General features: G+C 41.6%; 1 protein-coding gene across 5 annotated transcripts in view; it reads right to left on the minus strand.

Moving 5' to 3' along the window:
* Positions 1-22,276, minus strand: part of nlgn2b (neuroligin 2b) — a 93,636-nt gene that overhangs the window by 21,772 nt on the left and 49,588 nt on the right. For 3 of the 5 annotated variants that reach the window (XM_036595353.1, XM_036595356.1, XM_036595355.1), the window contains one exon: positions 14,302-14,451. In XM_036595353.1, the coding sequence (XP_036451246.1) occupies positions 14,302-14,451 (150 nt within the window). Of the gene's footprint in view, positions 1-14,301; positions 14,452-20,447; positions 20,455-22,276 lie in introns of all 5 variants that reach the window. The other 2 variants (XM_036595354.1, XM_036595357.1) reach the window with 2 other exon arrangements.

Below are 22,276 nucleotides of genomic sequence, written 5' to 3' on the forward strand. Positions count from 1 at the left end.
TACAGACAGGCGAGGGAAAATGGAGCTACAACAAAAACAGATCCTTAGGAAACAGGAAACAAGTAATACCAGTCTGCAAATACATGAGGATATCTTGTTTATTTGTTACCGGCTGCTGCACAGGAAACAAATCTAGGCTCCTGAATCTGACCCCATTAACAGGAGATCAAGAGTTTGATCCCTGGTGATGCTTCAGCCCAAGAGATCTCACTTGGCCTTGCTCTCTGGGTGGGTAGGGTGGTTCTTGCTCTCCCACCATCACTTAGTGCAGTGGTGGCCACTGTGAGTGTCTGTTGGCTGATGTAACATTACTGGCGGTAAGTGTTCTCCTCCAAGCGTGTTTGAGCTGTCTTGTCCAACATTTTATACCTGCTCATCAATAGTGAGTTCTTCCCCCTTTGCTGCAGTAACAGCCTCTACTCTTCTGGGAAGGCTTTACACTAGATGTTGAACATTGCTGTGAGGATTTGATTGAACATTAGTGAGGTCAGGTACTGATGTTGGATCAGTTCTGGATCACAAAGGTATTGGACTCCATCCCTCCAGAGAACGCAGTTCCAGTGCTCCACATCCCAATGCTGGGGTCTTCATGCCCTTCTAGTCCACACTTGGCACTAGACATGGTGACCTTGGTCTCATGTGTGGGTTCTCCAGAGTGTCCCATTCTATTGGTCAAGGCTTTTCTATGGAGATTATACAAGTGTTAACCCTCTGGGATCTCGATTTTTGCATGTATTCTTCATAACTCCGGATGTGAGTCTCGTATGATCTCGTGATAAGATGGAATGGAAAGGGCGACTCTACAGATTCCGGAAACGTTTGAAGCGGATTTCTGCGCTGGATCATCACAAATATACACAAGCAGATATAGAAACATCGAATTTGCAGCATGAACGAGTTCACAGACCCCAGAGGGTTAAAGAGGATTCACTCATTAGAAGGGCTGCCTGGACCTGCAGTATATAATACAGGCCATCACCCTGACCACACTGCCCTCCTTGCACTCGGCCTGATGAAGACATCACATGGTGGACGGATTCGAGCGCCTCGCCTCGAGGAGCACAGACCGGCTCCTCGACTCAGCTTGATTGAGGGAATATCTAATGACAGTTCGGACGTCCGCCCAACCACCATGTGAGCAGTGCGCTCGCTGATTGATGGAGTGATTGACAGTCTGAATGGAGCTGCTCAGCCATTGGAGGAGATATTGATTGATGAGCTGTGCATTCTGGCATAGCATACACACACACACACACACACGATCCGTCTGCCATCACATTAACCTTCTGCAGAGCTGTTTGCTGCTGTTGCCTGGCAACCAGCCACTGCCAATATCAGAGAGATGCGTTCTGCAGCTACACGGACGCAGGTACACTCAGAGACCTTTTCAGACAATGAGGAACCGTCCAAAAACACACTTTTGTGTGATTTAAAGTAATTATTACATTATCACACAATCCCTGTCAGCACCTACCCCTCGATCCTGCCTGCACATGTAATATAAACATAAAAATAATGTGTGATTGTAAACAGCAGCTCAAATGTATACACTGTTGCTCTTATATAAGCCCCCTAGATCGGCTGCCCTTTACACTGTGGGAACATTTCATCTACATTCATTCCTTTCATGATGAACGGAACAGAAAGAGTTCGGAAATTACTCGGAATAAAATTGTTATATTAATGTACATACAAAGTAAAGAACATTGTTATATTTACATTGAAAAGACTGTATAACAGCCCATCTGTGTGTCATTGCCTCTCTCTCTCTCTCTCTCTCTTTCGTTCTCTGTGTCTATCCATCCTCCTTTCTCACTTATCTCTCTCTCATTCTTGCTCTCTCTTCTTTATCTCTTCTACTTTCTCTTTTTCATCGCTTCCTTCGTCTCTCTCACACCCTTTATCTCTGTCTCCCCTCCTTTTTCCCTTCTCTCTCTGTTTCTCTCTCTCTACCACTCTGTCTCTTTCTCTTCTCCCTCTCACTTCTCTCTCTCGCTACCATTCTTTCTCTGTCTTACCCATTCTCTCTCTCTCTATCTCTCTCGCTCTCTCTCTCTCTCTTTCTGTGCGTGTGCTGAGTTGGTCATCCTGCTGACTTTAGCGCTGAGTGGAGCAGTTTGGGGGCCGGACTCATGCATATTCAACAGCAGCTTCAGCTAACGTCCAGAAACCGCAAAAAAGAGAAGAGGAGAGAGAGGAAGGTGTGATGGAGAGGAACGAAAAGGAAGAGAGTGAGAGAGAGAGAGAATAGAGTTGACCTAAATGCAAAGACAAAGGCTTAAGGATTAAATATACACTCAGTACAATAAAAGCACCACAAACACCTCCCTTGTGCTTCTACTAACTGGACACTTTATTAGAAACAACCACCTTGTGCTTCTACTAACTGACCACTTTATTAGAAACAACCACCTTGTGCTTCTACTAACTGACCACTTTATTAGAAACAACCACCTTGTGCTTCCACTAACTGACCACTTTATTAGAAACAACCACCTTGTGCATCTACTAACTGACCACTTTATTAGAAACAACCACCTTGTGCTTCCACTAACTGACCACTTTATTAGAAACAACCACCTTGTGCTTCTACTAACTGGACACTTTATTAGAAACAACCACCTTGTGCTTCCACTAACTGACCACTTTATTAGAAACAACCACCTTGTGCTTCCACTAACTGACCACTTTATTAGAAACAACCACCTTGTGCTTCTACTAACTGGACACTTTATTAGAAACAACCACCTTGTGCTTCCACTAACTGGCCACTTTATTAGAAACAACCACCTTGTGCTTCCACTCACTGGCCACTTTATTAGAAACAACCACCTTGTGCTTCCACTCACTGGCCACTTTATTAGAAACAACCACCTTGTGCTTCCACTCACTGGCCACTTTATTAGAAACAACCACCTTGTGCTTCCACTAACTGGCCACTTTATTAGAAACAACCACCTTGTGCTTCCACTCACTGGCCACTTTATTAGAAACAACCACCTTGTGCTTCCACTCACTGGCCACTTTATTAGAAACAACCACCTTGTGCTTCCACTCACTGGCCACTTTATTAGAAACAACCACCTTGTGCTTCCACTCACTGGCCACTTTATTAGAAACAACCACCGTCTGCTTCCACTAACTGGCCTCTTTATTAGAAACACCTTCCTTCTGTTTCTGCTAACTGGCCACTTTATTGGAAACACCTACCTCACAATGTTGAGCATTTCACACCAAAACTACTCTGAACGACTTTGCTAACATTGCAATGATTAAATTCTGTGGAAATTTAAAGAAATTGGTGGAAGTCCCCTTTGAGAAGTCATATTTTTCAATTTCACAGAACTGATAGTCGTATCAGGCAGTAAAGCCTCTGAAATGTTACCTACATCAGCTGATATTGTTGGAGATCTGATTTCTTTTGCAGCTCTTAAATTTTCATAAAATTTGGACTCGAATCATCACAACAGAAGAACTGACATTATAAAAGCCAGTCAGCTTTTTCAAATGTGTAAAAAAAACATGAAAAACAAGGGAAAAATTGAGTTTTTGGTGTGAAAATGATGATATGTAATTACATTTGGATCATGTAGCAAAACGAAAGTAATAACTCCGGACCTGCTGAGGGTTCAGTGAAGAGCTGAGTAAAAGAGCGGAGCGTATGAAGATGAAGGAGAACAGAAAGTTATTAGACTGCCTGACTGGAACACAGAGTCCTGTTTGTCCTCTTTATTGCTGTGAGAGAAAAAGGAGCCGGAGGTTTCTCCTCACAGCAACAGCGGCAGCACTCCTGCTCTATAAAAAGAGCGGTGAGCTCTGCTGTACTCCAAAATAGCTAATCAGGCGTTGTAGGCATCATCAATAATCCATGAGGATGAACGATATTAGGGTGTTGTGCTCGACTGCACGGAGCCAGAGAGGCTGAAGGAGGAAGCACCGGGGTCGCGCTGATCGACGGCCTGTGGATATATCTGACCCTGATGAGGGCGTTTGGTCTGAAAGGGCCTGTGATATGACTTTTTTTTAGAGTTTGATGTGGAATACAAACACAAACAATGCAGAAACAAGTTTTAAACCCAGTCCATTCAGTCCATATCTGGAAAGTAAGCTGCATTCTTTGTTTTTGTGATGTCACAAATTAGCCTACAGCAGTTTAACCCTCCACTCATGCTGAAGTTATAAGGAGCGTTTCAGCCCGAGCTGCTTCCTGAACGATGCACAGCCAATCAGAACAGAGCTCATTCGCATATCAGTCTTAAAGGCACAGTAACAAAAAACAAAAACAGCCTGTTTAATTCTAACAGGTTGGATAATGGTCACATAGCAAATCAATGCTGTCAGCATGTCTCCATTTTTGCCATTTTTCAGTTTTTGACATAATTTGAAAATGCCTGTGGTCCTTTACATTGTGTGAAAATTTCATGATCAAGGGACCAAAAGAAACGACCCAAAATGACTTGGAAAGACGTCTGGTTCCATTGACTTACATTAAAAGTAAAGTAGGTTTTTTCCTTCTCGTGTAAAGTTACCATTTTGAAGATACGAGGTTTTGTTCCGACAGCAGTGAAATGAGAAATTAGTATATGACTCTTTTTGGTGCACAAATGTTATCTATCATAAGGAAAAAATAAGTGTAGGATATGGACCCTATAAAAACAAAAGCTTCATGGCCCAGCAGAGCGTGGATGCCGGTTGGATGAGTGTGTTGTTGTCTTTCCGCCACATTAAGGCATCAAAAAGGCTTTTAGATCCCGGCCTGTGATGGATCCTTTATCCAATCAGGCTGCCATGTAACAGCAGTATGAAATCAATAGGGCTAATGGTGCTGGAGCAGATGCCGGTGTATGAAACGTGTCTTTATGTCGTCCATCACGCACAGCCGGCAGGTCATCTCTTATGTGGAAACTTTTTTTGTTGGCAGATTCATTTGTGTTTTCAACAAAGGAGAAACAGCAGCCTTCATGATACGCTTCACGAGGAGAGTGAATGAAGAATGAAGCATAATAATAATAATAATAATAATAAGTGCTTTACAGACAGATGATAAAGCTTAAAAGTGATAGAATAAACTATGAGTATTAATTTAAAGTCATATAAGAAAATGACACAAATTAAAAAGATGATCACCAAAGAAACGTAAAGTAACTAGCCAGACAGCTGCGGTTCCTCATGTAAAAAAGGTCAAACAAAACTAAAGTGCAATAAACTTGAAGTAAGAATACAGTGAGAGCGCCCCCTGCTGTTTATCAGAGCGTCGCCGCTCCCCAGTTTCAGTCTCCATTCCCCAAACGCTTTAGCTGAGCGCGCTAACGTTACTCCTCCTAATAAACAGACACACGTTCAGCTCCGCCTCCTCATTATTCACCACCATCACTGTAATATTTCATCATCAACATTAACACACGAAGGTGATCAGAGGGGCGGTGGAGATCGAGTCTGCAGCGTCTGAGATCTTTAAAACGCAGAGTTAGAAAAGAAAATCATCTCACAGTGAAAGCAGCGTTTTACAGTAGAGATAAATGGAGCTCATTATGCTGGTAGTGAACTATGCAGCTGACACAGCTGCCTAAAAACCATAGAAACGGACCTTAAACAGAAGTGAGGACCCTGTTGGGGTTCATCCTAAAGTTAGGACAGGATTTAGGAGGTTCAGTCTAGTTAGGATGTTTGTGTGATGCTGTTTTCTTATCTGGAGTTCATGATGACATTATGAAGTTAGGAACTGTTGTTCTGTAATAGATACTGTCTGAAATTCAGTCTGTACTGAAGTCGTCATGGAGACCAAACAGATAAGAGTTCGGACTTAAGAAGTTTCTGTAATACGGCTCCAGAATAACAGAATGAGTGTTCCATGTTTTCTGTGTTTTATGGAAGGTGTTTGCAGAAGGTCAGTATATGCAGATCTAAGATCATAAACAAACAGACATTCAGGAGCTTTAAGGTCATTTTAAAGACCAGCAGCAGAGCTTTAAACTCTCTCTAACAGATCCAGGTGTGTGTAAACAGGGTGATATGAGCTCTCTGTGTTGGTGCCGTGAGGATCCGTACTGCTGTGTTCTGTACAAGTTGTAGAGGATGGACGGTTTCTCTCCAGTAAGAAGATCATTACAGTGATCAACTCTGCTGGACAAACGCAGGAAGTTTCTCTGCTTCACTCTGAGACAGAAAAGGCCGAACTTTTCTCAAACGATAAAAAGCTTCTTTGGTGACTGTGTTTACATGCGGAATAAACCAGAGCTCAGATTCTAAGATCACACCCAGGTTTCCTACTGCAGGTTTGGTATACAGAGCTAAAGAGCCGAGCTTCTGATAAAGCAGCTTTCTCTGAGTTTTAGTACCAACGATCAGTATTTCAGTTTTTTCGTGATTTAGTTGTAGAACATTTTGTGAAATTTTTAATTTGTGATTAATTCTTGAGTCCTGATTACCAGAAGGAATCAAAATGTGTAAATGTGTGTTGTCAGCATAGCTACAAAAATCGATATCATTTTCTAATGACATCACCCATCGGTAATATGTACAAAGAGAAAAGCAAATGCCCTAAAACTGAACCCTGTGGGACTCCACAAGAAATATACATTTTTTTTCGATGAATGATTTCCAGTGAACTATTAACTGAATATGTTTTAAACCATTCTAAAACTGTGCCAGAGAGGCTGATGGTGAATTAGAATCTTGTGATCAATGTTGTCAAAAGCTGCACTAAGATCCAATAAGACCAGAGCAGAATGGTTTTGTGCCTCAGTGCTGAACCTGAGATCATAATGGAGCATAATGAACCAATGCCAATCTCATACTCATAAACATGGTTTTGTGGTAGCCAGTAAGAGATTTAGACAGTTATGAATCTAAATGACAAAAATATGTATAAAATAATATAACATCAGTATGTGGACACCCTTCCTAATTATTGAGTTCAGGTGTTTTAGCCGAATCTATTGTTAACAGGTGCATCTCCATAGAGAAACACTGGCAGTAGAATAGGTCGTACTGAAGAGCTCAGTGACTTTAAACATGGCACTGTCATAGGATGCCACCTCTGCCAAGTCAGCTTGTGATATTTCAGCCCAGCTAGATCTGCCCCTGACAACTGTCAGTGCTATTATTGTGAAATAGAAGCATCTAGGAGCGACAACAGCTTAGCCACAAAGTGGGGCCACCTAGTGCTGAAGCACACAGCACCTATCCTCTGTTGCATCACCCACTACAGAGTTCCAAATTGCCTCTGGAAGCATCAAAACACAAGAACTGAGCGTCGGAAACTTCAAGAAATGAGTTTCCATGGCTGAGCAGCTGCACACAAGCCTAAGATCACTATGCGCAATGCCAAGTGTCGGCTGGAGTGGTGTAAAGTGCCGCCACTGGACTCTGGACTTGTGGAAACGTTCTCTGGATTGTTGAATCACACTTCTCTATCTGTCAGTCTGATGATGAATCTGGGTTTGGTGGATGTCAGGAGACGCTACCTGCCTGACTGCACTGTGCCAACAGTAGAGTTTGGTGGAGGAGGGATGATGGGCTGGGCTGTTTTTCAGGCCCCTTAGTTCCAGTGAAGGGTGATGTTGATGCTGCAGCTCACAAAGACATTTTACACAATTATCTGCTTCCAGCTTTCGGGTAACAGTTTGGGGAAGAGCCTTTCCTGTTCCAGCATGGCTGAGCCCCTGTGCACAAAGCAGCTCCATAAAGACATGGATTGATGAGTTAGGCGTGACGGAACTCCAGTGGCCTGCACAGAGCCCTGACCTCAACCCCGCTGAACACCTTTGGAATGATCTGGAACGTCAACTGTGAGCCAGGCCGTCTCGTCCAACATCAGTGCCTGACCACAAGTGCTCTTTTGACTTAATGAGCACAAAGTCCCGCCGACACTCTCCAACATCTTGTGGAAAGCTTCCCGGAAGAGTGGAGGCTGTTCCGGCCACAAAGGGGGGCAACTCCATATTAACGCCCGTGATTTTGGATTGGGACGTCCAACAAGGCCACATAGGTGTGATGGTCAGGTGTCCATATACTTTTAACTATATAGTGTATATCAATACTCTATTGTTTCTATTGGTTGACAATATCAATACTAAGTTACTTAAGTTAACATTTTTTCTAATCTTGTAATAATTTAAAATGTTTAACTATAAAAATAATAATGAAAATAATTTTACATACAGTGGAGTGGAAATGAACTTGTTGGATATTTTTATTAATATAATCATATAAAATAATTTATTACAAAATGTAATTAAAATTGAACTGAAAATATTTTGAAATTCTAATTTAATTAAAGATAATTTATTATTATTATTATTATTATTATTAATATTAAAATAAAATGGTAAATAATAATTTGGTAAAACTTTTTTTTATGCTATGTTTTAAAATACAAGCTTATATTTGCACATGAAACTGCCCTCAGCTCAGCCTAGGTAACTCTGATTTTCTTTTATTAATAAATAATTTAAAAACGAATTAAGAATAAGATAAATAGTAATGCTGCTCATATTCAGTTACTTTCTTGAAATATGAAATTACAGCCATTTACATTTGAAGTTGAATTTCCTTTACCTCAGTTCTTGCTGATTTTTTGTGTTTTCTGTGTTATATACAGTGTTATTTTTTAATAAAAGTGGTAGCTACATATATTAACTTATGTTTTGGAAATACTAAACTGCATACTTAGATTTGTGTATGAACTTCTTGTCTAAAGTGTCAAAACAAAGTAAATAAACAATGAGTGAGAACATGAACGCAGTACTGACACTATACAGTGCCCTATTTCTCTAAAGGGGAGCTATTATAAGTGTGGTTGTTGGAGTGACATTAATATGAAATCCGTGTTATAATAACTTAAACTGGATGGATAAATAATCACGTTCGTTGGATAAACATAGCAGGAGCTAATATGATGTAGCCGTAGCAGCCGCTGTATGGCAGCTCTGTCAAATCGGGCCCTTCATTTACTGCCGTGGAGGCGGATATGAGGCATGAATCTCATCACGCTTCCCCCGACACACAGATATGAAATGACATTTACATTTTTTATTTCGTCTAATTTTTTTCAAAAATCATCATCTTCTCATGATGCTGGAATGCCAACGCGGCAGACTTTCATTGTTTCCTCTTAAATTAGAATTCATAATGAGGCGATTAGAGGCCACATCAGAAGTGAGGAGCTCTCTGCTGAAATATAAATACCTCAAAGCAAACAAGCTGGAGAAGCGCGCGCCACGCGGAATCGTAATTTGGGGATTTTTGCACTCGCTGGTAGCATCGAGGAGAAAAACATAAACCAGCGGAAAAGTCTCACACGGAATTAGGAACCTAATTAGGGTAATCTGGTTCTGCAAATAGGGCGGATTTGATGAAGGGACGGAGATGCAGAGCGAGTGAGAGACGGAGAGAAAATGAGTGGAAAGATGGAAGGACTGAAGCATAGAAGAAGGAAGAAGTGGAGTGGTGAGATTAGATGGAGTGATGGAGATGAAGAAAAATAAAGAGCAAGAATGATGGTGTTTGGTGGAGAATGTTAGTGTTTGATGGAGAAATTGGAGAATGATGGTGTTAGATGGAGAATGATGGTGTTTGATGGAGAATGTGGGTGTTTAATGGAGAATGTTGGTGTTAGGTGGAGAATGATGGTGTTTGTTGGAGAACGATGGTGTTTGTTGGAGAGTGTTGGTGTTAGATGGGGAATGATAGTGTTTGATGAAGAGTGTTGGTGTTCGATGGGGAATGATGGTGTTTGTTGGAGAATGATGGTGTTTGATGAAGAATGTTAGTGTTTGGTGGAGAATGATGGTGTTTGTTGGAGAACGATGGTGTTTGTTGGAGAATGTTGGTGTTAGATGGGGAATGATGGTGTTTGTTGGAGAATGATGGTGTTTGTTGGAGAATGTTAGTGTTTGTTGGAGAATGATGGTGTTTGATAGAGAATGTTGGTGTTAGATGGGGAATGATGGTGTTTGGAGGAGAATGATGGTGCTTGTTAGAGAATGATGGTGTTTGTTGGAGAAATTTGGTGTTAGATGGGGAATGATGGTGTTTGTTGGAGAATGATGGTGTGTTGGAGAATGATGGTGTTTGATAGAGAATGTTGGTGTTAGATGGGGAATGATGGTGTTTGGAGGAGAATGATGGTGCTTGTTAGAGAATGATGGTGTTTGTTGGAGAAATTTGGTGTTAGATGGGGAATGATGGTGTTTGTTGGAGAAATTTGGTGTTAGATGGGGAATTATGGTGTTTGTTGGAGAATGATGGTGTGTTGGAGAATGATGGTGTTTGATAGAGAATGTTGGTGTTAGATGGGGAATGATGGTGTTTGGTGGAGAATGATGGTGTTTAATGGAGCATGATGGTGTTTGATAGAGAATGATGGTGTTTGTTGGAGAAAGTTGGTGTTAGATGGGGAATTATGGTGTTTGTTGGAGAATGATGGTGTGTTGGAGAATGATGGTGTTTGATAGAGAATGTTGGTGTTAGATGGGGAATGATGGTGTGTGGTGGAGAATGTTGGTGTTTGATGGAGCATAATGGTGTTTGATAGAGAATGATGGTGTTTAATGGAGAATGTTGGTGTTAGGTGGAGAATGATGGTGTGGAAGAATGATGGTGTTTTGTGAGGAATACTGGTGTTTGTTGGAGAATGATAGTTCTTGTTGGTGAATGATGGTGTTTGTTGGAGAATGTTGGTGTTTGGTTGAGAATGTTGGTGTTTGGATGGAAATGTGGGTGTTTGGTTGAGAATTTTGGTGTTTGTTGCAGAATGATGGTGTTTGGTGAGGGATATTGGTGTTTGGTGAATGATGGTGTTGGAGAATAATGGATAAAATGAACAGGCATACAGACACAGAGAGAGAGAGAGAGAGAGAGAGAGTCAGGTAACAATTCAGAAGGGCAGAAATGGTGTAGTTTGGTGTACGACTGCGGCCGAGCTGGTGAGAAAGAGCTGCTCTCGTTCGCATGGCCGAGGCACGGAGGCATCTTCCCCAGAGTTCATTAATTAGTTAATTAGTTAATTAGTCTGAACAGATGGCTGTGCCACACAAATCAGCAGCTCGTTGGAGCTGTGGGCTGCTAGGTGGGGGGAGAGAGAGAGAGTGATAGAGAGAGAGAGAGACAGAGGTGAGCTTTACTCAGATGTGAAGCTAAAAAACAAGCTGTGAACACTAACACAGACAGACTGCAGTGCGGGTCTCTGGGCATCCACTGTGTGTGTGTGAGAGTGTGTGTGTGTGTCTGTGTGTGTGTGTGTGTGTGTGTGTGTGTGTGTGTGTGTGTGTGCGTGTGTGTGTGTGTGTGTGTTACTCATAAAGACATGAAAACAGTGACGGAAGAGCAGCATGGAATCCTGCACGGGTCAGGAGGCAGAAACAATACGTCAATCTGTTTCTGTGCTTGTCTCAATGTGTATAACACACAGTACAGTACAGAATTCAGACACTGCCATTCATTTATTTAATTTCCAGTCAACGTGGCCATAAAATACAAGATATTCATCTTTCAGGAGATGTTTAAGAGGATATTATAAATGAGATGATCCACTTGCATAAGGAAAGAGAAAGTCAAAGGACAATAAGGGAGTTTCCAGAACTGGAGTTTCAAGAAATTATTAAAGCTACAGAGAAAATGGGGCTCCTAACAACCACCTGGAAGACCTGGTAGACCCCAAAACTGCCCCCATCAGATAAACAGCACTTAAAGCTTTCATCTCTGAGAGAGAGGAGAAAATCAAGCTGCTTCAGATCTGAAAACATCCACAGGTGTTGAGATAGAGGAGTAGGACGAAGTGTTAGGGGCTACATGACCCTCCGAACAGAGGTTTTTCACTCCAAACAGAGTGAAATGAGAAAAAAAGAAAGCAAGATGGCTGAACAAGAGACCAAAGAAACCCACAAATGTGAGAATTTTCTCTGTTAAAAAACTATGATCACCATTGTTTTTTCTTAGTTTAATGCCGTTTCAGTGTATTATGATCCTTTTCTTCATAATGGTGATAAAGCTGATGTCTCGGTAGTTAGCTATCTAACTTTCCCGTTCCACCTTAAATGGTGAAGCAGTTCTGAAGCCTGAGGTGCCAAAATGGAACTGCTGCTACATTTAAGGTGGAATGGGAAAATTTGAACAAGAAGCTGGTGAATATCTGACTTCAGCTTCATATCACTGAAGAATTAGGGGTGGGCGATAATAAATAATTGCCCCCCTCTTTGAAGACATATGAGTCCCTAAATGTAACTAAAGCCCAGCAGTGAGGAGCTGAACTTTACCCTCCTCTGCTGTCACTGCAGACTGGCAGGGTCGCCTACAGAGCAGCGCCAGTAGCTGTTAATGAAGTGATGCTCTTTTTATTTGAGGGTCCCATTTCAGAGGGAAGATCTCAACCACTACCCTGTAACTCAGTTCCAAGGGGCAAGGAGATGAGTGAAGGCTGATCTCTGATGTTTGAACAGTACTGTATGTGTGTGTGTGTGTGTGTGTGTGTGTGTGTGTGTGTGTGTGTGGCCAATTCCGCATTATCGTTTGTTTGAATGAATTCTCCGCTTCGCTGCAGATTCAAAAAAGCCGTTCTGATGGTTTATTTTTAGCTTGTTCCCGTCTCTCCTCTCTCTCCCCCACCTCTCTCTCTCTTTCTCCCTGTCTGCCCTCTTTCTCTCCTCCTCTATCTGTTACCTTCCCTCTCTCTGCCCCTCTATCTCTCTGTTTCCTTCCCTCTCTGTCCTCCTCTATCTCTCTGTTTCCTTCCCTCTCTCTCCTCTCTCTGTCTCTCACTCCCCCTCCCCCCTCTCTCTCTCTGTTTCCTTGTCTCTCTCCTTTGCTCTCTCTCTCTCTCTCTATCTCTTTCCCCATCTCTGTTTCATTCCCACTCTTGCCTCTCTCTCATGTCTTTCTCTCTCCCTCTCTCTCCCTGTCTATCTCTGTTTCCTTCCCTTTCTCTCTCTCTCTCTCCCTCTATCCCCCCTCTCTCCTCTCTTAAAGGTATAGCAGTAGTGCAGACTGGAGGTAAACCGATCATTTGCTCACATTAAAGGGCCCATATGAACTCGCTTTTATTTTTAATAAAATAATTTGATGTGTTACGTAAAAACTGTTCAAAACATCATTCGCAAACACCATTCGCGCTTCAGTCCATAAAGTCCACATGTGGAATGTGTGACGTCATGAAAACCAGAACATTTACGTATGTCCACCAGAGCTGGTTTATGAGGAGCCTAACCACTTCCTATTTCCCCCGTTATATCAAAAACAGGACTACTAAACAGCAGAGGGCGCCCGCGAGCGAGTCCTCGATGAATGGGGTAAATGGAGCTAAATGGCTAAAAACGAAAAGTTAAAATAGTTTCTAATCACTGAACCAGAACTTTCCTTTAACTTTAGAAAGTAGAAGGATGAGTTTTACTAAAAAAGCAGAGAAAACTCACCTGTATGTTTCCTTTATTCTACCTCAAACGGGTTTTGGGCAGCAGAAGGTGGGCATTACTGCTACTGAGAGCTGATTGGTTGGTGTGCGGAGCAGCTCATTGGCTGTTCGTGCTCACTGACGTCATGGATATACATGATGCGCCGTTTAAAACTCCTATAACTCGAGTTTAAAAGCTCTTAAAATATAACAGCAGTGTTAAAATGTTTTATGCTGTTCTGTGTTCAGGATATAAATGTATTCATTTACATTAAAAATGTTTAATCATTTATAAACTATGATTTTGCTCAAATGCTCCATATCAACCCATTCATTTTGGACTTGCTCGGGAGCGCCCCCTAGCATTTGAGAGATACGGAAGACATTACAGAGTGGAAATTCTCCTCTCTGCAAGTTCTCTATATCCACCTATTCAGGCTACATCAGTTTAGCTCCACCCACTCAGGCTGAAGTTATACAGAGTGTATCATCCTGAACTATTATTTAAATTCCACCTGATAAAGAGCAGCCAATCAGAACAGAGCTCATTTACATGTATCAGTCTTAAAGGCACAGTTACACATCCTGTTTATTGCTAAGTGTTAAAGGGAGGCTGGAAAATGATCATGTAAGAGTGAATTATGTGACTTTTTTGTCACGTTAAACACCACAAATATCACATGTGAACCTTGAGGAAAAATAAAATATGAGAAAAATATAGGATATAGGAAAACTAGCACAGGAGCTAGCAAGACACACACACACACACACACACACACACACACACACACACCCCTATACACACATATATGACACACATTTGGTGTTTGATGAGGAAAGTTGGTGTTTGTTGGAGAATGATGGTGTTGGGATCTGCTGTTGGGAACGGAGGTAAGAAGTGATGTCACACTTACCCAGCACCCCCAGTCTGTAGTTCATGGTGACCACTATGACGTTGCCGTAGGCAGCGAGCACGCTCGCATCAAACATGTTTCCCGCACCCTCCATATACGAACCGCCATGAATGAACAGCATAACCGGCTTCTTCCGACGATCTCGGATATCTGTGAAGAAATTATAACACGCATTAAAATACAGACACAGACACAGAGTGTGTTAACATGCACTCAATAATCTGATCATAATCGGATTTCTGCAGTTATCCGATCATCCAAATGGTCACGTAAACATCATACTCTGATCTAGAAATCTGATTAAGAAATCCGATAAAGAGGCTGGATTTTAGCTCAGTAGTCAGATTTCTCAGTGCATGTAAACTCTTACTCTGATTTCTTTCGGATTTCTTAGTCTGCACATGTGCGAAAACAGATGGCGGTACCAGAAATAAGCAGCAGCGTCGCCGCGAGACGCAGCAAAACACATTTAGAGTGACACTGAAACCAAACACAAAACAAAGGATTTAAATATTGTTCATCTTCTAGATGATGTTTGTTCATATTTTCGGTTAAAGTGGCGCAATGTTTAAGAAAAAAAGCCCCGGTATGAAGTTTTATGTTACGTTTACGTCACGTTTTCTTCTGTGAATTTATTGGCTGGTTGCAAAGCAGAAATCTGATTACTGTCTGACTCAGACCCAGAGTTTCCCCATTATCTGATTACCCAAGTGCATTTAAACGTGTTGATCGGATTACTGACAAAATCTGATTTTCGACAGTTATTGGATTATTAAGTGCATGTAAACACACTCACTGACTTCATTAGCATTATGTAAAAAAATGGCCAAACTACACAAATTAACCCCGAAGAACTGAAGTCACAAATATTGTCGGCAATAACAAAAATATGCTGTACTTTTATGTGAATAATTCTTCACTCATGGCTCATTGAAATAAGTGGAGAAACTGTGTGGAAAGTGCAGATTCTAAATGTTCATAGCCAGTTTAAAGTTTCTCAGTTTGGTCTGAGCCAGTTCGTACCCGGACCACCCAGCTGGGAGGGTGAAGGCTTTGTGCTTTCCCTAAAGCTCTAACACATCTTTTTTAATCTGCCACTAATGCAACACCATTGGAGCTCAACACACTTAGAGGAGAGCATTAACTGCTAATCCTGTTACATCAGGTAACAGACGCTCATACTGGCTAGCATTGTGCTGAAGGATGGGGGGAGAGGGAGGACCACCCAGAGAGAGAGAGAGGACAGTTATAATGTCTCAGACTCACGGTTACGGATGGCTGTGGCATCACCAGAAATCGAGCTTACGATTGTCCGCAGACAGGGCCATTGTTTATGATTTGAATCTGATGAAAAGTTATTGTTGTACAGTCTCGTTTTGCATTTGGGAAAAAACACATTGTTGCTGTTTGTGTCATTTTCTGAAATCAAAACAAGCAGAAGTGCAGACTGGAACCTTTCAATACATTAGGTGTGAGTGTCTTACTGCATACGGACATGTTTAATGCAGTACCATTCATTCAGTTCATGTATATTTAGTTATTATTAACGACAAAAATAGAAAAACAAATGCAAATTAATGCCTTTAAAAAATATTTAACAAATACATTTTTTGGCCATTTTCATACATTCGCATACATTGATAAATACATTTGGAATATATATATATAATTAATTTATTTATATATGTATTTTTTTCATATAGGAAGATGGACAGCAGTGGCAAGAACTGCAAAAAACCAATGTGGCACCAAGAAGACAAGAATGACAAAGCTACTTAAGGAGGATGAGAACATATCTGAGCAGGTTGGCATCGAGAAATGCTGACCTTAACTTACTTAGATGAAAAGCTTTCGCCAGTTTTCATTTTATCACCACACAAAATGAAGAAAGCATTTGTCTGTGTGTGTGTGTGTGTGTGTGTGTGTGTGTGTGTATGTGTGTAGAGTTTTGGGTGGTCTGGTCTGCATCATGTAACTTCCGGTCTGAAAACAAGTCCCGCTCCAGCGCTGCGCCCCTTTCAGAGCAGCATTTATACACACAATTTAAATTTCAACAGTATGAAAGGAAAGCTGTGTATGGATCAGGCCTGTACGGCATGTGTTTTCGCTTATTTCTCTTCAAACAATAATTTTCTGCTTGTTTTACACTTTTCTCCATGACTAAGAGAACATCTTGATGTGTGAAAAGGTTGATCTGTGCTTTTCTGCAGCGGAGAGCTTTCCCTGCCCTCGACAATCTCAGTCTCAATTACAGAGATCTGCTTTCAGGAATGCTCAGGAATGCCTTTTTTCCGCGGCACTTATTTTCTGACTCTTTCACAGACGTTGATTTCGGCCATTCACAGTAACTCCCACGGCTTTCCAGTGATGGAATAACTTCTACAAGCCCTTTTCAGGCACAAATAAGCTTCACCTTCCGAATGTCTACAGTCGCCAGGTGTGCAGTAAGACACACACACAACGTATTTAAATAAACAAGATATCAAATCATATCTGCACAGAGTATCAATGCCTACAACTCTCGCTTTTGACATGTTAAAGGTTCATTTGATCATATTTAAAATGAAGATACAGTGAAGAGCATTAGACAGGACTGTGGCTGTTTTCATACATTTTCAAATGTATTTGATAAACACATTTACATACATTTATTTTCATATGGTACATTTCTATGTGTAATAAATAAATGCATTTAAAATATATTTGGTTAATATGGCAAAAAATACATGTCCATATATTTCTTTTTCCATATGGGATACCAGTCTCAAAATCATTTCGATGCTACACTGACTGCTCCAGGCCAGAACTCCTGCTATAGTGCTATGTAACTTTGGAGGAGCAGCACGAGAACCTCTCAGGAGAACTGTGTAACACTTTATGGCACCACGTCACACACCAGCAACTCAGCTAGCTATTAGAAAAAATAGCTCAGTATTCCCAGCATGGATATCATGGCAGAGGCTGTCAAAAGACCGAAGATGCTATCGGAGAAAGCGAGGAAGAGGAAAAAGGGAAAGTGACCAAACAGGACACTGGCTTTTACTCGTTGGCGATACTGTCCCGACGCTAGCTGTGGTAATCCGTCTCACGGCTAATGAGAAAACAACGAAAATCCAACAGCAGAGTAAACAGCCCTGTCAGTGAAAGATGTAACGTGTCATCCTGACTCACAGAGTTTTTTTAGTTTTTCCAGATGCCAAAAGTCTAACCAATCCTGTTGACCAATCCTGACTGCTAGCCTAGCCGCTGAGCTATAGGCTAATAAATATGACCAAGCAAGCAGTGGCATAAACACTTCAGTCTGTGAACAAAAGCATAAAGAAAAAAGAGCAATTCTATCTTTACTCTGCACAAAACGGAAAGCAGAAATGAGTATTTCACCCTTTCAGTCAGAGAAAAGAAGCCAAACTGAGGTGTCTAGATAACCTTGCTAACTTTAGCTTGTAGCTTGTTGTTCTCCTAGAGCTGGGCGATATGGCCAAAAACGTTATCACGATAAACAAAATTCATATCGTTCGATATCGATACATTTCGCGATAAATGTCAAATCATGATTTCTTTCACGTTTGAAGGCTGATTTTGCTCGTGGGTGGTTAACTGTGGTTTTAAACTATCATTTATGGTCCGATCATGACAAACACTCGGCAAACAGTGGAACATTTCACTAATCTGTCTCGGGACAGTGGGAGAAAGTTTCTGAGCTGTTTTTACCAGCTGGAAAAGCACAGCTGCAATTTTTGTAATAGTCATAATTTCAGAAAGAAAACAGATTATTTTAGCTGTCTGGTGACGAGCGCTCGGCTACCCCGCTACAAACTCTTTAGTTTCTCAACGACGTCAGCTCGGTTCGGTAGGTCACTGCGGTCACTCCTACCACATCCATGTCAGAGCAGATCACAGTATTCAGACACCAGTTAGCGACGACTGGGTTTCTCTATGCTGTCGTTGTAGTTTAAGGGGTGAACCGCAGTGTATCTGACGTTCACTGTGTAAAAGCATTATCTGCAGTGTGAATCTCTCACACCAGTCACAGAGTCCTCCTTTTAGGGACGTTTAAACTGAAAGCGGTGATTTTGTGTCTTGTTTGATCTACAGTATCATCAATTCACCGTGTTGTGCCGGAGCGCCGCTTCAAGTTAGCCAGCAGCTAAAAACAGCTAGCCTGGAGAGATAGCGCTCTCCCGCTCTCCAATGCCTCACAGCTTCCTCAGTTTACTTTCGAACATGAACCACTTCTTTCTTTCACTTTCGTTGCTCGAGAATGCACTAATACTAAAATATGGCGGTTTGGCGCTGTAACACGGCGCTGCAGACGTGATTTAACACTGCTAAAGCTGTTAAGATGCATGGAAAGAGGTGAGTTCACTGTAGGACAGTACAGTTACACCACTGACCTCGTCACTCACACTCGGTCACAGGAGAACAGATCGCCGGTCGCTCCACTCAAACAGGGACTGTATAACTCCACGTTTCAGCCGTTGCTAAAGTATATTTGGCGACCCTTTTTTACTCGTGGCCCCCTCCCTCTCTAATCAAGTCGAAAAATTCGGAAGTGCACCCTCTCCTGGCGACAGCAGAGTAGTGTTGCTTTCCTTGCAGTAGAAAACGCCACCAGGGCTTTCGCTAAAACGTGGAAGTGTGAGAATGTGAACCTGTCTTATCGCTCTATCGAGGAAAAGTTATATCGCGATACTTATCGTTATCGTTTTATCGCCCAGCCCTATGTCCTCCTCATCAATCTAAGTTATCTGTTCTCTACACTGTAACGCTAAAGAGAGTTACTACACTTATATCTACAGAAATAGGATAATCGGCCAACTAGCTGTAACACTGGCTATCTGGCTTCCTTCTGCGTTCCCTAAATGACCAAACAAAACACCAAAACATTTAATCCACCCCAAAGCAGCTGTGGGGTGGTCCACCTTCTAGATACATCATCAGAAGGGGGTTTTCCTCATCTTTAAACCAGAAAATCTCACTGTAGAGGCTGCTGTGGCACCGCTATAGGATCTGAGTTAGCACGTTTATAGCAGATGTGGTGACAGTTACATTTTTCATTTTGTCCAGAGCGTCTCTTTCACCCCAAGAAGACACACATACTGACGGCGATAATAAATGTCTGCTGTGATTCTATACAAATTATTTCTGACCATAAAAAGAGGACAAATTTCAGTAAAAGAGGAGAAATTTGGTTATAATTTGAATTTGATGCCTTGTGGGTACAGTCTTGTTCTGCACCTTTGCTGTGTTTCTGCCATTTCTGACACCAAAACTATCAAAAATACTGTTTATACAGAACATAAAAGGTCATTTTTATAATATTTTATGTTATTATGTATGAATAGTGTTGTAAAATGAAGGTAAAAACTCATTTAAGGGTTGCTGAAAAGCAATACAAATGATGACTTGTTATTACACTGACCAATGAGAAATGGCAACAGTGGGTAAATACTCTCTTCATGTAAAACCAACTCCAAATAAATACACATTAGGCGTTATACATTTGTCTATACATATATATATATAGAGAGAGAGAGAGAGAGAGATAGATATATGGCTGTTGTTGGAAGAAAACCTCCTATCCTATGTCTGTTGCTCTTTACATTGCATGCAAATTTCATGATGAATGGACCAAAACGACTTGGAAAAAAAATTGGTTCCATTGACTTACATTAAAAGGTAACGTATGTTTCTTCCTTCTCCTGTAAAGTTACCATTTTGGAGATACTTTGTGGGGAATGGACTCACTTTAGGTCAGCTAAAGAGCCTTTGTCAAGAAATGCTTGCATATTCCTTTAAATTGCTTTGTGATCAGCTGGTATGGTCTGTCCTCACTCAAACTCCATAACAGAGCGTTCTCTATAACTAGTGCTCATTCTCAGAATTTCAGCTTAATTCACTAGATGAGAAGTAAACAAAGTCTGTTTGGGTCCAAATGTGATAGCAACCACGGGTCACAAGATCCACAGTACAAAGATAGACTTCCTGGCCACTTGATCAGAAACTCCTCTTCTGTAGCTCCAGTTAGAGACTGTAGTTCATCTGCTAACGCACAGTTTGTGTTAGCCGTCCTCTAGTCCTTCGTCAGTGATCAGTTTTTGACCACAGAGACACTCTCGACTGGATATTTTTGGGTGGCGGTCCACTCTCAACCTCAATGCTGAGAATGGACCACCAACAAAATAATATCTGGACAGCAGCTGTCCTGTGGTCAGAAACTGACCAGTGATGAATGAGGTAGAGGGGGCTGATCTCTGCAGCAACACATGGACTACAGTCTGTAACTGTATATCTACATAGTGGAGCTATACAGTAGGTGTTTCTAATAAAGTGGCCAGTTAGTGGAAGTGCAAGGTAGGTGTTTCTAATAAAGTGGCCAGTTAGTGGAAGTGCAAGGTAGGTGTTTCTAATAAAGTGGCCAGTTAGTGGAAGTGCAAGGTAGGTGTTTCTAATAAAGTTTTTAAATTTTGAAAAAAAGGTGGACTTGCCCTTTACAACCTAGAACAGATATTAAAGTCTAGAAATAATGATCTTATTTCCTTATAATGTTCTCACAGTTGAGAAATTGAGACGTATTCTGTATTTTGATTATTAGGTAGATTTTTGATGGGTTCACCTGCCATGGTATCACTTTTTGTCATGTAGGGGGACCCTGGCCCCTGCCTATGCACTTAAATTTTGGAAAAATGGTGGAATTCCCCTTTAAGCTTCTGTGCCTTTGCTGTTCTGGGTTTGTCTCTGTGCTCTGCTAGTCATGTCTGTGCCTTCACAGCCTGTTAGAGCCCTGCTGTGAGTGTCTGGCAGGTGACACTGTGTCCTCTTTCCATCACGTTCTGTCCAAAAACTGCCTCCTGGTGTCCGTCTGGCTTCATCTGTGGCTTCTGTCTTCCTCTCTGCAATCGTTTGGTATGGTCTGTCCACTCAACCCCCCCTTTATCTCTCTTATATTGGTCTTTTCCTTCTTTTAGTGTTTCCCCCTCTGTGTGTGGCGTTGGTACAACCTGTCTCCCTCTGCACTCTCTGTCTCTCTCTCTCTCCCTCTCCCTCTGCATTCTCTCTCTCTCTCTCTCTCTCTCTCTGCAGCGTGCGGAGCTGCCCTGTTAGCCTGTGCGTCTGCCGTGTGCAGGATGTGTGGATAATTCATATGAAAGCCAGACCAACTGGAAACACAAATAACAGCCACAGCATCTGTTTACCCTGATGAGCTTCTGGAGAGAGAGAGAGAGAGAGAGAGAGAGAGAGAGAGATGAGAGAGAGATAAAGATTAAGTGAGGGGAGAGAGAGACAGAGAGATAAAGAAAGGAGAGAGAGAGAGACAGAGAGATGAAGGAGATAAAGAGAGAGAGAGACAAGAGATGAATGAGAGAGATAAAAAGAGTTAGAGATAAATGAAGAGAGAGAGATGAGGGAGAGAGAAAGGTAGAGAAGGAAAGACAGAAAGAGAGAGATTAAAGACAGAGATAGAGAGAGATAAAGAGAGAAAAATATATAGAGAGAGATACAGATAGGAGAGAAAGAGAGAGAGAGAGGTAGAAAGGGAGCACAGACAGAAGAAGAGAGAAATGAGAGAAAGAGAAAATGAAAGGTGAGGGAGAGACACAGAGAAAGACAGAGGGAGAGAGAAAGAGAGAAAGAAAGAAAAGAGAATGAGAGCATAGAAAGGGATAGAAATAAAGAGGGAAAGAGACAGAGATGAAGGAGAGAGCGATAAAAAGAGAGAAAGAGATAAAGAGGAGAGAAAGAGATAGAGATGAAGAGAGAGAGGTAGAAAGGGAGCACAGACAGAAGAGAGAAATGAGAGAAAGAGAAATGAAAGGTGAGGGAGAGACGGAAAGAAAGACAGGGAGAGAGTATAGACAGAAGGAGGGAGAGAGAAAGAGAGAGAGAAGGAAAAGAGAATGAGAGATGGCATAGAAAGGGAGAGAGAGAGGAAGAGAAAGAGGTGAAAAGGAAATGGCATATAAAAAGAAAATAA

Source organism: Colossoma macropomum, unplaced genomic scaffold, assembly GCF_904425465.1.
Source record: "Colossoma macropomum unplaced genomic scaffold, Colossoma_macropomum, whole genome shotgun sequence".
Lineage (NCBI taxonomy): Eukaryota > Metazoa > Chordata > Actinopteri > Characiformes > Serrasalmidae > Colossoma > Colossoma macropomum.